Source organism: Calypte anna, chromosome 4B (assembly GCF_003957555.1).
Source record: "Calypte anna isolate BGI_N300 chromosome 4B, bCalAnn1_v1.p, whole genome shotgun sequence".
Taxonomy (NCBI): domain Eukaryota; kingdom Metazoa; phylum Chordata; class Aves; order Apodiformes; family Trochilidae; genus Calypte; species Calypte anna.
In genome coordinates, this window is record NC_044249.1 from 6,695,482 (window position 1) to 6,713,764 (window position 18,283).

The following is an 18,283-nucleotide window of genomic DNA, read 5'->3' on the forward strand; positions in this document are numbered from 1 at the left end:
CAGAACTGTATGTTTAAAGTCAACAGAAGTAGGAATAAAGCAGGTGCTCTGTAAAGCAGTCTGCTCAGATGAGAGGATCATAATCAGTCCTGTGTGTAGTGCAAATAAGGAAGGAAGTGAATAGGAACTGGACTTGCTGAAAAGACCTGGACAAATGCTACCACAGAGCTGTGTATCAAAGAGACGTGGCAGGGGATGGGTAAGCAGGGAATCCAGTGAAGTGGAATTTGGTGAGGGTAGGATAAGAAGGATGATACAGGTTGAGGCATAACTGACTGTAAATACCAGTGGAGAGAGGAGGTGAGATCAGCTGAGAGCAGAAGTTTTTGAGAAGGCTTGAAATCATGCAGCTATTCCCACAGTTTTTTATAAAGGCAAACACAGAAAGCCTTCACTGTAGCTGCCTTAATGACATCTGCAGTTTGCAAGAGAGAAAGTTTTAAAAGCCTAGAAATTCAAGCATGTGCAAAAGCTGGCATGTACAACATTCAAACATTATGTTTAAATCTTCCTTTGTGATTTCAGTTTCCTTTGCTAAGACAGTCATTGCTCTGTCAACATATACACAGCTGGTGGGAAATCTGTAACACGATGTATGAGTCTTTTAAAATAAGGTAATAAGGACAGGAATTTACACAGGACCAAGTGTTACACTCCTTATTAGGCATCGTTCTCACAGAGGACACAGTGACAGAGCTACATTTGAATAAACTCAGGCTGAGCAAAATTATCTTCTTTTTTCTTTTTTTTTTTTTTCTCTCCAAACAATTTTAGTGCCTAGGGGGACTTGTCAGGGACCATTCCTCTGGACATTGTACAAACACTGAACAAAATGGCAAACTCTACACTAAGACCTCACAATCTAAGCATGATAAAGAAAACATTAAAAGTCTATAAGTAGATAGGAGAGTGGAAACAAATGTTTTTCTGTCTCTAGTGAACCTATTAGTACGTTCAATCTAGCACATGAAACACAAACATATTTTTTACTTTTTAAATTACTGCATATTTTATAGAACAGGATTCCATCCCTAGTAATACACAGGTATTTACAGAGGTTACATTCCTTTCAGTAATGCAACATCTGAGCAATTTACTGACTGATTTTCGTAGTTTATTTCAAACCCCATTTTTTATGAGCATTTCTAAGGAAAGTGGAACAGAAGCCTTTCTTTAGTTGGAACCTGCTGATGAGTTTGCTACATAGCAAAAGGCTATTGCAGTGCAACATGTACCTAAGTGCATGATAAAATATTCCATAAGGAAAAGGGATAAGTTTTACATATTAGAAAAGGCACTGCAGAAGTCAAGTGAATTTGCATCTGATTGTTATTTGAAATTAACAAGTAAACAGTATGATCATAATATGCTCTCATTTTTTTTCCAATGAAAGTTAACATTTAAGCCAAGAGTAGTTTATCTTTGGTAAATACTAGATGGTATATTTCAAAAATTCTAGAAATTCTTCAAAAATACACCTCTGATTTGGTATTGCATTTTCATGAATGACCCAATGTGCCTAGAGAAATAAATTATTAAAGATAAAACAGTGATCTTAAATAATTCAACAGCAAGATTTTAGATTACTTTTGATTTTGGCGTTATAGTTACATGTCTTGGAATTCTACTCCATGATTATATCAGAGCTTCTCTTCAGTTGTTCCACTTGAAATTATATCTCCCATTTTCTCCAAATAACTACTATAAATTAAAACCAGCTTCTCAGAGTTGATATTTACTGAAGCTCCAAATCATGGTAATTAAACTTTTATACCACAACACACTACCATGTGTTTCCAGATATTATTTCCTAGAAACCAAAGGCAGCCTTTGTTATTTTCCCAATATTTTTAAAGGAAGATGCATATGAAAAGAAGTATAGTTGGGTGGGAAAAGCTTTCCACTCCACAAAAACTCTGGGATCTAAAAAATTTTCCTATTCCACATAAGGAAGAAATTGAACTCTTTCGAAATTTTCCATGAAGAAAGCCACAGAGAGACCACCCCAGGATAGCTAATAAAGTCGTTGTTAGGACATTTACTTGGGGAATGGAAGACTGAGGGTCAAACTCTTCCTGAGAGATGAGGGGCACTGACCTGAATATTCCTCTTCATAATGAAATATCCTAATTAGAAGACGTTGAAATCCTACAGTGAGGTGAGGTTTGCTGTCAATTTCTCTCTTTTTCATTTAGACCAGAAGGCTGAGTTTGCACCAGGATTGTCAAAACTGATAATGTTTCAGAAAAAGCTTCACTCTTAAGAAATTGGCATTTCCCAATGAGACACAGCTGTCCCTCATCAGCTCTTTCTGTATGTTGTAAGCCAAAGAGAGGTTTCATGGCCAAGATCTATGCATTACTGCATTATTCACAAGTGGTAAAGCCATGCATAAATTAGGTCTCTAATTCCAATTAAGTGCTTATCCTGTGAGTTATGTCCTGAACCATAGTACCTCCTAACACAGTATGCAACCAATGCAAAGAGGAAAGAAGATGAGTTAAGATATATTATCTTACTATCTGCTTTAGTAAAATACTAAAATACATGTATAACTAGCCAAACTCTATCTGCTTAGATTTAATACTAGTGATTACAAACTGGATAAAAATTACTAGAAATAGGTATGTGAACAGAAATAGATACTCCTGCTGTCATTAAACATAGTGTAATACCAGTAGTAAGAGGGTTTTTCCTCAAAGGCTCTCCTTTTGCCAACTTCTTGTTTCCCTGAGTCTTGGATACCTTCTCATTTTAACCTAAAACCTTAAGGCATCCACAACAACCTAAAGCCAGCTCCTGGGAAGCATGGGATGTGTCTCCCTTCCCAGGGGATGGGGATGGGGAAGGAGAGCTCAGAATGGGACACTGAGGTCCCCCACTCAGGACCAGGAGTCACCCAGAGGCACTGCCTGTCAGCACAGTGGGTTTCAGCAGTGCTGCTCACTGTGTGAGACACTTATTCACCTCTCCACCTGATCTCCTTTGCTGCCAGCATTCCACGAAGTCTTTATTGGTCCTTCCTGAAGTTCTTCCAACAAGCCACTTTAAAAAAAGAAATAAAAGAAAAAAGTAAAAGGAAAGCCACTTAACTTATTTTACAGCAGATGCTACACTTGATTAATAGGGTTACAATCAGGGAAAAGTGTGTCAATGCATCAACTCTGAGCTTTGTCTCTTCATTTTTTACTGAGTGAACTGTAATGTCGTTTTTAATTAATTAGTATTTTTATTTAAGCATATGGTTTAATAAAAACACAGATGAATAGCCTATGAAAAGGTAATACCCAATTTATATTTATTCAGAGTGGGTCTTCTTTTGCAGATAGCACTTCATTTAAAGTGATTTCTTTTTCCACTCACTAGTTAATCATCTATTTAAAAATTATTTTGTTGACACTAAACTGCAGACATGACAACACACTAAATGTTTGTATGCTCTTTTGCATTTTTTAAGGTTTTCTCCAAACTACAGCTGATGAGTTTTGCTTTTACTATGCAAGAAAAGATGGTGGTGTATGCTTTCCAGATTTTCCAAGGAAACAAGTGCGAGGGCCAGCTTCTAACTCCCTGGATCACGTGGAAGAATATGACAAAGAGGAAGAGATCAGCAGGTTCATAAAGATAAATGCTGTTTAATCTGACAAAGAAACCAAAGAAAAACCAAAAAAACAAACAAAAAAAACCCACCTCCCAAAGCCCCCAAAAAACCCAAAGCCAAAGCCTAGCAAAGTCTGTGGTTTTCACAGTGAAACAGCTCCCTGTGTGCTTATGCTCAGCAGCTGTGGTTTCCAGATGTTACTTTCTTTTTGCTGCTGCTGGAGTATGTCAAAAGAGAAAGTTACATTTTCTTCAATATTTCAGTACCATTTGATATTTGCATTGCAGGAAAGGTGTTAGAATCCTGGTCTGATCCACCCTGTGTATCATACTTAGTCCTAGGAGGTCAGTTCTACCAGAATTTAGTATTACTAAACAATTACAATAACTTTTTGAGCAAAATAATTATTTCATGATTATAAAATTATTGCATTCCTGTTATTTTTCATTGTGAAAATAATTAAATTTGGGTTGTCCCATCATAAGCCATTATTTTTAAGTGGGTTTTTGAAGCTAGATTTTGTCAAATTGCTGGAATTTGCATTGTTTATTGTACAGCCCAAGTTTTGTATTTATAAATGAATTTCTCTTTTATTACCAACTTTTTAATCTCCTGTTCCTTTATATTTCAGATCTAAGATAAATTAGTTTTCTCTTGCTTTTATAAAAACCTAACATTGCTCAAATTAATTTCAAACTGATGATCACCATTACCTGCTTACAGACATTCAAGGGAATTATTTATTCTAGATTGTATAATTGCTTTTAATATCACTGTGGAATGATAATTTTATATTTTAGGGACATTGTTCTGTGATGGTTATGAGAAATTTCTCACTATTTTTTAAAATTTTTTAGAAAACACAAGCACAGCTGCTTCTGTATTCAAGAGGTTGTGAGTGGCCTAAGGCAGCCTGTGGGAGCTGTACATTGTGGGGATGGATCCCATCGCCTCTTTATCCTTGAGAAAGAAGGATATGTGAAGATTTTCAGCCCTGAAGGAGACATACTCAAGGAACCTTTTTTGGATATACACAAGCTTGTTCAAAGTGGAATAAAGGTTGGTTTTTTTTTTTTACTTATCTCTTTCTGTTTATAGCTCAGCCTGCATATGGGGAAAAAAGGGGATAAATGTTTTTCAGAAATTATTTGAATTTAAATAATAAAAAAGAAAAGGAATGACAACAGACATTACAGTTCTGTCTGGCAGGGAACTGAAAAATTCCTTGTGTCAGGAAGAGAAAACACAACATCTTGTAATGGTCCCCATATTTTTCTGTTTCCCTTCATTTATTCCACACTTGAAATTCAGAAGAAATTATTCAACAGCAGCACCCCACATTATTATCTTTGTATTTTCATCCCATGGGTTCATTTCCATCTCACTGAATTCAGCTGAGTTTTGCAGTTATTCTGGTGGAAGCCACACTGTCTCAGGGACCCATGGGTGCTCAGCAATGCCCCAGGTGCTGGGGTGCTCATCTCCTGCCTGGATCACCCTCAAAGGTGGCACAAGCTGCCCTGGGGGGGAGGATGCTTTAAACCAGAGTGTATTTGAGATGCACCTGAAGGGTGACTGACCCTCTAAATTCAGACATGTGGGTGGTTTAGGGAAAGAGTTTTCATGGTGTTTAATGGGCAGGTTTTCATAGTCAGGGCAGTGAGTGTTGGGTGGGCAGTGATGGGATTACAGGAGGGTGGAGGATGGAAACTGCATCTAGGTATGGGATAAGTAATACTGGGAAACTTGTAAGTAACTTGTAAGGGGATATTTTACTTTGGAAATATAAGTGTTCCTTGTCACATTTTAGAGTGGTAATACAAGTAAAATCCAGGTATATAAAGCAAATTTCAATTGTAATCAGGTCTTGCCTAGAACAGTATCTCATAAAGCCTTCATGGATGGAAGGTTCATTGACATACTCTTGACAGAGTACTCTTAAATAATAATTGCAACAAACTATTGATTTAAAATGCATAGCACATTCCTACTGATCATTTTGTTTCAGCTATAAGGGCAACAAGCCAATTTAAGATTTTTTTTAAAAGCTTTTTTAATTTGTTTCTCAAATGATATCTCAGACGGTTTTGCCTTGTGTTGAAAGAGAGAGAAAAGTTAAATATATGACACATTTTTCAGGAAAAGAACCAACTTAGATGATTCTGTGGCTTCCTGAGCACTTCTCTTTCTGTCTCTGTATGTAACCATTATATTCAAGATACCAAGAAATAAGAGACTTATCAGGGGTATTTAAAAAATATTATAATACTAATACTAAATAACAACAATAATATATTTATTGAATAGGTTTTTCCATATAATGCTATTTCATATTTCTTAACCAAAGACTGTGATAGTATGTACTTGTGCAGAACAGATAGTTTCTCAGAACTGCTGTTGATCACAGACAAACCTTCCCCAAGGAAGGTGCCAGAGCTGCAACTTAGAGGCATGGCTAAATGGAAAACTGATTTTCTGTTGCTTCTGAATAAGCAACAGCCTGACACAACTCTCAACAGCTACTCTCAGCTTCAGATCCAGCTTTTAGTTCTGTTTTAAATCAATGACTTGATCTTTGTAGTCTTTACTACCCTAACCATCATCTGATGCTCAACTCTGTTTCAACTATAACATTTCATGTAAATAATTTGATGCTCTCTAAGATAGAAAGCCTAATTCAATTTCCTGAGATAACAGTTCAGTGACTGAGGATATTTGTATTAGTGTTCAATGCAAGCTGGCAAGAACAGAGGCTTTATGTACTTCACAGGTAAGAAGAAAGGGAATGTGCCTAGAAGCAATTTTCCAGCTCTTAAATGGCAAGGGAAAAGTACAAGAATTCAAGGAATGAGTACATTATATAAAATAATAAATAGAAGAAAACAAAACACACATAATCCAAATGGTTGTTTTAAAACAAGGGTTCTTAAACGTTTTTATGTTTATTCTCTGATGACTCTTATAATCATGGGGGTTGGAACTAGATGATCTTTAAGGTCCCTTCCAATCAAAACCATTCCATGACGTCCACAGTCCTTTTCCTACAAGGATGCAAGATCCCTGTGACAACAGTATCACCTTTTCTATCAAAATACTACTTGAAGGGTGTTTGATTTTACTTACCTGGTATACACTTTGAAACTAGAAGTCAGTACTGGGCATTACTACATGGCTAGGCAGTTTCCCAGCAGGCAGTGCAGAGAGTGTACAATCATCAGTTTAAAAAACCCAACTAAATAAAACACTGCATTCACCTTGAAAGTGGGAGATCCAGAGAACGTGTCCTCTGTGCCTACCCAGGAAGTGCTTATTGTAAAGAAGATGGATTTGCATAGGTACACTTTGCTCCACGTGCCTAACTCTGCTCATATAGTAGTGTAAGTGAACATGTAAATGAAATTAATGACTTTTAAGTTGTCCCTGATCAAACTTAGGTCCATACATCCCAGTGAAGTGTTTTTCCAAGGAACGTGTTTCCTTTTTTGATTTCATTTACACAGATTCATAGATGTAACCCCAAATGTCTAGTCAGCTCCTGTAAACATCCATACAATGTTATCTGGAACTAACATAGGTACTCTTCATTCTAGTAAACAAAAACTGTTCACCTCTCTTCCAACCTTGGAGCAATTGTAATAGGAAAAGGGAAATGATCCTTTTTTCCTAGAAATAAGTGTGAACATTTTCTCACCTATACCCAAGTTTCTGGAAAAAGTTTCTGTTAATTTTTGGTCTGTATCTCAAATGCAAACAAATAATTAACTCTAGTTACAATGGTAGAATTGTTTTTTCAAACTTTTATAGATATATATTGTATCCAGTAAATAATAATGATTATTATGCAGCTGTGGTTCAATGAAAATTGATTTAAACAGATTCCTCTGAAAAGCACTTTGGACAGCTTTCCCAGTAAGGTATTTTTTATGTTGACAGATGGAGTAAAATGGTGGTGGTTGATTTTATCTTATTTTTCTAATGTGAAGAGGAAATGTAGGAGTGGTAAATTCACTATATTGTCACAAAGCAGCAAATCTGTTGCATGCTGGTTTTCCAAAGAATATACTTAAAACTACCAAAGAATATACTTGAGGCTGATACAGCTAAGAAACAGAAATTACATATTTTCTTCATAAAAATAATCCTGGCCTTCAGTTCTGATCTCACTATCATTTTGCTCATCAAAGCACTGGCACTCAGATAAAGAGGAAAACAATACACAAAGATCTAGGAAGAGAGGTGACTGCATTGTATAGCAATCAGCCATGATAACCTCCTAAAAAGATGCTGCTTTGTTCCTCTAATGGAATTAATGGTCTCTATGCTGATGAAATTCATTTGTAGCCCTTAACATTGCTGTGAGTGAGCTTGTAGGGTTTCTTCATTGGTCCTGCTAACTGAAGCACATAAATAGGATTATCTGGAGTCACTACTTTGCAGTCACTTCTGTGGAGGTCTGTGGATATAAATGATAATTAAGTAAGAAGAGTGGCACAACCTGATGCATATGTGTTACTGGTCCAATGGCTTTTAATATCCATTGAAGTAACTGAGGTCTCGCTTGAAAATTGTTGCTGCAGTAAAATCTAGTGACAGTTATGTAATTTAATTTTAAGGAGTGCAAATGAAAGAGAAGAAATGGTAATGTTATATGCTGCTAGTATCTCAGAAATCAGTACAAGGTTGTGGAAGTGTTTACTAACAAAGAGAGATGCCATGAATGGGTGATGGTAGCTTAGGCTTTCTCAAGGCCCTACTCAAGGAAAAACCAGATGCAGGATTCCTGAAGATTTAAAAAACAAACAAACAAACAAACTCTGAAGAGTTAAGAAACAATTTTTCTTTGCACATCTCCCAGTTTCTAATCCTCTTTGACAGCAGGGTTAGGAGGAATACTTTTCTGATCTTCTGTTTTTCAACTTTGATGTTGGAAGCCACAACTGGACCTTCATTAAGAAGTTACAAATTCAACATCTGTGGCTCTCTCCAATGTATTTTATGTCACATTGGCCACATAAGTATTGTAGTGTGCTGCAGCAGCAAAGAAAGCCAACAGGATGCTGGGCTGCATCAACAAGAGCATCACCAGCAGAGATAAAGAAGTCAGCATCCTCTACTCAGCACTTGTCAGGCCATACCTGAAGTATTGTGCTCAGTTTTGGTCCCCTCTACCAAAAGGATGTGGACAGGCTGGAGAGGGTCTAGAGAAGAGCCACGAGGATGATCAGAGGACTGGAGCACCTGTCATACAAGGAGAAGCTGAGAAATCTGAGTTTGGTCAGCCTTGAGAAGAGAAGGCTTAGGGGAGACCTTATTATGATGTTCCAGCACTTACAGGGCAGCTACAAGGCAGATGGAGACTCCCTGTTTACAAGGAGTCCCATGGACAAGCCAAGGGGCAATGGGCAGAATTTGTTCCTGGAGAGTTTCCAATTGAACACAAGAGGAAAATTTTTCACTGTGAGGACAGGCAGACACTGGAATGGTCTCCCAGGGGAAGATTCCCCCACTTTGGAAAGTTTTAAGTCTTGGCTCTATGTGGTGCTGAGACATCTGACATAAATAATAACATCAGTGTTGGACCAGATGATCCTGGAGGTCCCTTCCAACCTGACATTCTATGGTTCTCTGACTCTCAGTATGTGTGGATGGACTGGGCTGTGGGCCATGTCCCTCCTGTCACGTGTAGCTTTTTCTTCCTTATTTCAAGAATGTGGTGAAAAGAAGGAAACTATGCACCTCAGTTTTGCTCCAAAGTTGTCTAAGGACACAAGTGAGGAAAACACCTGTATGCCCAGTCTAGGACATGCTTCTAGGCTCAGCTATTTAGGAATATACAGCTCAGTGTAGGGAAGAAAATCCTGCTTCCATCACCTGTGCCCTTTAATATTACCAAGTGTCCAGAGTATGTGGCATGTATTTAGGATGAAATAATAAGCATTTACCAGAAAAAAACCCTAGAAGTTTGACTCCCTGTTCTGGTGATTTACTGCTCCATTATGATGTTGTGAAGAGAGTTACAGAGCAACATTTTACAGTTGCTTCTTCAGAGCCATTCCCAAGTAGAAGGAAGGCTGAAAGTCTGAATAAGAAGCTATTGTACTAATACTGGTAATATTTTGGTGTAACTGGTATTTAAGTAGACCTTAATTAATTCTCAAGAAAAAATAGTCCCGATCTATCTGAATCTAGTGTCAAAAATTTAGACAAAAGAATTAAATGCTTTAAAAGTATGAGACAAATATTTTTATGCCATAATGCACGCCACAGAAAGAGGATCACATATTCTCAAGAATTGAATCTAATGATTTCTTGAGATGTGGTTTTGCCAAATATGTTATTAATACAAGATCAGTCACCTGACTGCTCAAGATGACTGCTTTAGCAGTTTACTTACTCCTGTGGCTCTATTTTACCTTATTAATTGGATTATTTCTAATATTTGAAACCTTTAGATTAATAGCAGCCACCATAAAATGTAGCACAGCCTCTTACATCACTTTTCAGTTGCTCTCCTGTCTCCTGAGGATAATAACATGTATTGGTTTAAAAGCTATTGGTCTAAAATATACCAATACTATATATATTGGTCTAAAATGTATTGTTCAGAAGGAAAGGCATCAAGGTATGATTTGTCAACAAGGAAAAATGAAGAGCCTACCAGTTCTCTTGGGGGTTAAATGCTATAACTACTTTTCAAAATGCTTTCTGAAAAGCTAGAACTATTAGTCCATAAGCATTTTTATGTCCTTCCCTACACTCATTTGGCTTCCCAACATCCTTCAAAAATGAAGGACCTCAGAGCTACATGAGGTAAAATCAAGTCCCTGTACCTATGTGGTAGTTTTCTACTTGTAAATCCACTGACTATATTATCTCTTTAGGTATGAAATTGCAGTTGGGCTTCATGTTCAGCTCCTTGTCATTTCTGACCCTTAAAATATTTTCAGTGTTAGAATATAAATATGACATATATCCTAATATGAACAGTATTTTAATGTCATTCTACAATTAATTCCACTGATGCTGAGTGCAAATTCTATTTGCTGTCTTGCTCCTGTACTTCTAACTAAGACTAATCAAATGGTAAGTTCATTTAAGATATGTGCTTAGGGCCAGGCAGAGAGGCAAGGGAAATAAAATTACTGGTGTAAACAGTGATGTATTTTGGAATATTCTTTGGTGTCCTGGAACTCCTCTTTCAGAGTGTAAAAGAGGACATTCTAGGATGAATTGGTGAGAGCTGAAATGCTATGTTGTCTGTGCTGTTGCAAAAAGGACAAGGCAATTGGTGTACACCTCAGCTGCCCACTGGAGACTGCTGAGAGGGAAGTGATGGAGACTTCCCTTCAGCAGAGGACTCAGAGCTGAAGTCATGTGAGGTCATATGGAGGTTTCTCACTCATTCAAGAGGTCAGAAGAGCTTCAGTCAGGCTTGTAGAACAACTGATGTCATTTCTGAGGCCACACCTCACCTGTGGTGTCACCACTTGAAATCCCAATTGGTTTTAAATGTCTTGATATAACTGGGGCAGAGAAATAGGGAAGAAATTATGGTTAAACTATGCAAATGGCCAAATGGGAAAGTGCAGGACATTTTAAAGATAAACCATTGAATGTCCTTATTTATAATGACCTTAAACATTAATGAAATCAACATTATGCACACAGCACAGCATCCTGCATGAGAATTCTGCCTTCTTTGTGAAAGGAAGATTTTTTCTTTATTAGTAATAGCGATTTTTTTCTCTATTTGTCACCTCTTTTGAGAGGTGATGATGCTTTTGTGAAGACTTAGTACACTTGAACTGTATTCAGAAACTGTAAAATACAGTGTTTTAACAGAGGACTATATAACGACAGTTAAATGGGCCTGGATTTCCCATTAACAATTTTCAGATTTTGGTTCTAATCCTAAAAGGAGCACAACAGCCCTTTGAAAGAGGCTGTTTCTTACCATCATATGGCTCTGTTGCATGCACAGAAAATAATGACTCTTCCAATTCTGAAAAGCATGTGCCAAAAGCTCTGGAGACCTCTATTTTTGTGTGAGAGACTGCAGTAGATAACCATGCCCAGGCAATTGTGGAGCAGTGCAGTGACTCTCAGGTTGTAAGCTGACCAGATGAAGAATTGCCAGTTTATTCTAAGGAAATTTAAATCAACAAAACAGAATGGTTTCTGTTGATTTTGGGTAGCCTGTCTTAGATTTGAGGAGCTGAGAGGGGAAAGAAGATAATACTTTATCATTTTACATGCACATGTGTAGATTTTAATGTTCTGTGTTTCCTTGAGAGGAATCCCATGGTGCCAATTAACCTAACTTATTCCAAAACAATTCTCTGTTTGGAAAGAATAATTTTCATTGTGGGTGTTCCATGAAATTGTATGCCTCATACCCTGTTATTACTGAGATGTGTGCAGTGCAATTGAGAATGCCAGTTTCTTTTCCATGCACTCTATAGATTATAGCTATATCCCACACACAGTGCTAGATAATCCCTACTTTAATTTTGTAACGTGTACAAATCCTTTTTGAACATTTAGCTGGTTTAGAAATGTAAAAATCCATCATCCTCTGAAACTGCATTTGTGAAAACCAAAAAGCTGAATTTAGAAGCGATCAAAGCCAATGAATAACATGGTAATTATCTAATTAAAAGGAAATTATTGCGTTTGCTGAAATATAACAGGCAGATCATGATATCCAACACAAAATGGCAAAGAAGGAATAAAGTTACGCAGAAAATTCCATGATTTTTAGCCAACACAGTTTCAACCACATGTTTTTCTTTAATGGGAGGAGGTTTAACAGTCTACTAAGGCTCCAAGATTCATCATCCCTTCAAGCTTTTGGACACCCCAAAATTTTTAATGAGGTCCTAGAATACTTCAGGGAGCCCAGGAAGTACTGTAGCTCTCAAACATGGTACTGTGTCCCTGACACTTCTTCTGTGTACATTCCTGTCCATCCAAGCTATATGATTTCCACTGCTGTTACATCCCTTGTTCTATGCCATACAGGAAATGGGCCATGTCATTGTCTTAAAAGAGATTAAAAACTGAAAACATGTATACTTTCCTAGTTAATATAGCCCATGTGTTATTCCTACGTATACTTCATACAGATGCCACAGAACTATTTCCCTTTATATCCTCTTACACACATTTTCTCACAAGCTCTTTAACTCCTGTTCCTTAGGATTAGCGAGTTGAGGGAGGAACACTTCCTCTAATGGAGCACTGGTATATTATAATGTTTTCCACCCATTTTATCCCCTTTGCAGTAAATTTGGACAAATGATCTGTCTGTAATTTTATGGTTTATATATAATTTTGGTTTTAAAAAACAGTCAGAACTAATTTTTCCCATTACTGAAAAAAAAAATCCTCTTCCAAAAGATGAAACCACTTAGTAGCTGACACTTATTTTTTTCACTGCCAGTGTGTTTCTGCATTCTCATATTGCTGGAATTTTTAAAGAAATTATTCCATAAATCTCAATAAAGTAATATTCTCTCTTAGATTTAATTTGGAAAATGGAATATACAATCTGTGGGAGAGAGGTCTGCAAAATACTTCTGAGCATTTGTTTTTAATTTACAGCAGATACTTTTTAAAACCTTGATCTATCTTCACTGGCATTGAATTGCAATCCCTACAGCTGAATTGCAACAACTCGAATTTATGTAATAATCATTTTTTCACTAACCGAATGTCTTGAGAATAAATGAGTTAGTAAATCACCAAAACTTTTATATTTTTAACATTGAAAAAAATTCTGTGAGTATCAGTCAGCCAGATTCTCAGTCACTGGAACACCCTGGAGACAACACACCGTAAGTGCTAGTAGATTAATGGATCAGAACCAGACTGTAGTGTGAAGGAGAAGAGAAATTTTTATTAATATAAGAAAATTACTTACTTGAACTTGAAGTATCTGTACCATTTTCGGGGAACTGTGGTCAGTTTTCCTGAGGAATCACACTAGAAGGAAGTTAATCCTCTCAGGACATCATTTCCATCTCTTCCTTAAAGAAAACACATACCTTCACATTACAAATTGAAAGCTTAATTGTAACTAATTAATATAAATAATGATATCCATCTCACAGGAGTCTACTTGAAGATGTGACTAAGCACTACAGACTCTCCTCAACCAAGTATCAGACAATGTTTAGGTGTATTAATGCACCCACAAAGCCTTCCACACTTTGAAGATCCAGTCAAAAACCAGAATTTCAGATTAGAAGAAGGGCAGTGCAAAATGTTGGCTGCTATTTTCCTCCCCCATACCTGCCTTGCAGCATATGACAGGACAATATTATCAGGATGCTATTGCCATTTTTTGAGAGAAAGAGGAAGAAGTCAGTGGTCTCATGTGACAAGCACGTGTGAGCATGTGTAAATAAATCAGTAATATTAAATAAAATTTTACCTGCCACCCATGACATTACTCAAATTTACCCCTACAGTTACTTACAGATCACAACCCTGCCAAATACAGTGATATTCCACATCTCATGTAGAATGTTTGAAGCCACAGACAAAGCCAAAAGTAGAGAATATTAGGTAATAGCCTAATAGAAATCAGCCTCTGTCAGGGTTTGTCCCCTCTGTAGGTTGCCCCTCACCAGGACAAATCAGAACTTTTTCACAACCAGTACCCATGTTTCTCCAGAGGTCTATGAGGCTGGGAAATAAAATTGTATTAAACCCTCAATTTAATTTTGTTAATTTTAAAAAACTTGTAATCAATTACTTGATTTAAAAGTGATTTTAGCTCTTGAAGCAGAAACATTCAAAAATGTGGTTTTGCTGTAGTTTTATGAGTCAGTATTTTGCAACTAGAAACATTTTGTACTTCTCTTAGAGACACGTTCTCCTTACCAATAACATGGCCATTTAATAATTTTAATATGGCAACAGTACATTAAATATGTACATGCACAGAAAGAACACAGCTCAATACAATTAATGTAATCCTCCTTGTTTTATAAAATTTATATACATTTTGTCAACGTGTTATAAATTTTATTATATTTGACTATCTGCATAAATATTTCAACTTCCAGGAGTAAGAACTCTAAGGAAAAAAACAGTGGCCAAAGACAGGGAAATGAACTGAATTAGTTACTTAATAACTAGTAATTTCTGAAATCACTTTAGATGAATGCTCAAAAATAGTGCCAAAGAAAATGTATGAAAGGAACTTCTACTGTACTCTCACTCTTAGTATTGCTAAGAGTATCTTTAAATAAGGCCTGAGAATTCCTGTCTTTTATTTTCCATAGAACACAAAACTAACTTCAATAACCAGTGAGCAATTCAGAAGGTGAAAATTGAAATGTAAGGAACTAGAATCCTTACTACTGAATAAGTTTTCTTTGATTTGTCTCAAGTGTTGTAATTCATTAAAAAAAAACAATTACAGATTTTTTCATGGAAAATCTAGAGTATCTTATTAATGTGGATATGCAGCAAAGGAGAGGTTTTTGGAAAAAAACAGCTCCAAAAAAGAAACACCAAATTTCAAAATAGACTCCACAATGTGCCAATTTCATTAGAAAATGTGTATTATCACTTAGCAGTCACCAGTGATAAGAGTGCAAAAGGCAATTGTATTGTACTGCTTGTGTTACATTATCATTCTGTTTGGAGTATTTAGAGAAGCTCCTGAGGGTGGACTGCATAAAACTTACACTTCTTCCATGATGTTTCCTTGTTTTCTGTGTTAATTGTTCTACCCATTTGCAAAAAAGTAGAATAGTCTTTTCTTAATTAAAGTCTTTTCTTAATGCTGCCCTTAACTACACACCCTTCATTTGATTAAAAAACTGGTGGAATTAGGATTTGAGTTTAACTGATTAAAGGTCTGAGCCTGTGATGCTTTGTGTTTCAGTTCTAGTTGTCTGAAACTTCATCATCTTCATTTTCAGACTAAACATACACTGTGTTGTTCTGGTTGCACTGGCTTTTGGAAAAGAACTTGGTACTTTATTCAGCCAAGTTAAAGGGTTTCCAAGATCATGGTCTTGGTTCAGGATAAATGGAGCCAATCTGCTAAACAAATTCCTGCACTCTTGGTTCTTATAGCACAAGAAAAATGGAAAGAGAGAATATATTTAATACTTTATATAAGTGAAAAAATCCTGGAAGCTGAAAAAATTTAAGTTAACTGTGTTTATGTCAGCAAGAGACCACATTTTAGAGATTAATTTTAGCTTTCTTTTGAAATGTGAACCACAATTTATAACATTACTAAGGCAAACATTTCTTAATAAAGAGAAATTTAAGAAAAAGTTAGGTTTAAGATAAATCACTTTGGGTTTTAAAATAATGAAGAAATTTAGTCTAGTACAGACAAGTATTAGTGTTCTTATAGCTGTAATAGTAATAGCAGTAGTTGTCTTGCACTGTGCTGTATGAGGATACAAATGCCTACATTTGTTTAAAATTCTGTTACTGAGAATGCTTTTCTAATGAGCTACATTTTAAAAATTGGGATTGAAATAAGTGAGTAATGGAAAAAAAGAAAAAAAGAAAAGGAAAGAAAGTTCTAATCAGAAAAACAGTGTACATTCTTTCAAAGTCATGTTTGTAAGTTCAAAGAAGCAGTGGATCTAGTTCACAGAAAAACATATTCCAATCTGCTTTTCAAAACTACCATACAGTTACACTAATAAAGTTTGTTTTCAGCTGAATCTCAGCCTAACAACAACTGATTACTTGAGATACATTCCTGAAGGTCATAATGTGCTTTCACTTGAAAGGTGTCACAATTTCTATTTGCTGGAGGCTACAAAACCATTAACTTACAGTTTGGGTTTCAGGAGTTTTTTATAATGTAAGGAACCAACTACTGTTTCGATGGGCTTGGGCTTTGAAGCCATGGTAGAACCAGTAGTTTCATTTGCTGATTTTTAACTAACCTTTAACCTGCAAGAATTCATGCCACACAAACGTGGATTTCAACACATGCAGAATTAGATGTGTAACTGACCTCCCAAATGTACAGCTTGATTCATGGACACAGAAGTAATATTTGAATTTAGAAAACTCCATGTGGTTTCAGTGACAATTAAGCCTCTTAGACTGCAGGCACCTAAAAGTGCATTGAAAAGCAAGTAATTCCTGGTGACTTTTTCATGGATGTCAGGGGCTTGTATTTTTAAGCCCTCAACATAATACTGGTGTGTAGACACCAAAGATAATAATTTGTTATAAGAATTCTGGAATAGTGACAGGGTGAATCTAAACTTGATGCAGGTCCTGAGTGACATACATGAGTTGATTCAGGAAGTTAAAGTGGCTAAGCCACTAAATAAAAGTGGCCATAATATAATTAAGTTCAACATCCTCTCATGGGATCCTACCATGACTTAATAATATTACAGCACTTTTCAAAAAAAAAGAAGATTTTTATGTTGAGGAGGTTAGAAGTAACCTGAAGGGGAAACTTAGGAAATTAAAATCTACAGAAGCAGTATGGAGGTTCTTTAAAAGTACCTTATGAGACTCAGAGAAATGATAAATATATTGGAACAATTAGGAATCAAGAAGGTGAGAAATGCAGCAAGGAACAAAGGAATGTTCCGGCTCCCAAATATAATAATCCTATAACCAAATAGGAAATCCAAGTGACACTAATACAGAAGAATACAAATTCAGAACAACAGAGTAAGGGTTATATCCTGCAAGTACTTCACTGGCAGAATAGGAGGTTCCCATAAACATTTAATGGTAGACCAACATAGGGCAACTGGGCTGGTGAAGGGACTCGAGCACAGACCCCATGAGGAGAGGCTGAGGGAGCTGGGGGTGTTCAGGCTGGAGAAGAGGAGGCTCAGGGGAGACCTCATCACTCTCTACAACTCCCTGAAAGGAGGTTGGAGCCAGGGGGGGGTTGGGCTCTTTTCCCAGGCAACTCTCAGCAAGACAAGAGGGCAGGGTCTCAAGTTGTGCCAGGGGAGGTTTAGGTTGGAGATTAGAAGGAATTTCTTTATGGAGAGGGTGATCAGGCATTGGAATGGGCTGCCCAGGGAAGTAGTGGATTCTCCGTGTCTGGAGATATTTCAAAAGAGCCTGGATGTGGCACTCAGTGCCATGGGCTGGGAACTGCAGCGGGAGTGGATCAAGGGTTGGACTTGATGATCTCTGAGGTCCCTTCCAACCCAGTCGATTCTATGATTCTATGATGATTCTGAGCTTTGAGAGGAAATTTAAAGAACAAACAGGGAAAAATGCAGCAAAAATTTTAATACATTGTGATAAAGAACTTCCTCAAGCTAGGTGATGGTTGTAAGCAGACCCAATCAGCTGGACTGCTGGAGTATAAAAGCAAAAGATGGAGCTTGCTTCTTTTTTAAAAGAGAGACTGGGAAAGGCACACCCTAGAGTTGGTGTTTAATTTCTTTCCTGCTTCTCTACTTTTATGCTGAGAAAAAAAAAAAAAAGAGAGGGAGAAAAGAAATGATGGAAAGCACCAGCATAAATTGTCCTACAAATAAGTGCTCTAGAGGAACTGAAAATTGGAGCAGTTGAAGTTGTGCTATTTATTTTGCAAAATGTAACGTTTATCTGTGAGGCTGTTTAGGAAAGGACTCTGAAGGTCATTTTGCAAGTTTACACAGAAGTAAGAACCTAGAAAAATCCTAAGTGAGAAAAATCAAGAGAATTGTAACA

The 18,283-nt window shown here is 36.7% G+C and overlaps 1 protein-coding gene across 1 annotated transcript in view; it reads left to right on the forward strand.

Moving 5' to 3' along the window:
- Window positions 1–18,283, forward strand: part of HHIP (hedgehog interacting protein) — a 72,716-nt gene that overhangs the window by 12,872 nt on the left and 41,561 nt on the right. Inside the window, exons 3-4 of the mRNA XM_030450781.1 lie at window positions 3,458–3,614; window positions 4,459–4,660. Coding sequence (XP_030306641.1) covers window positions 3,458–3,614; window positions 4,459–4,660 — 359 coding nt within the window. The remainder of the gene's footprint in view (window positions 1–3,457; window positions 3,615–4,458; window positions 4,661–18,283) is intronic.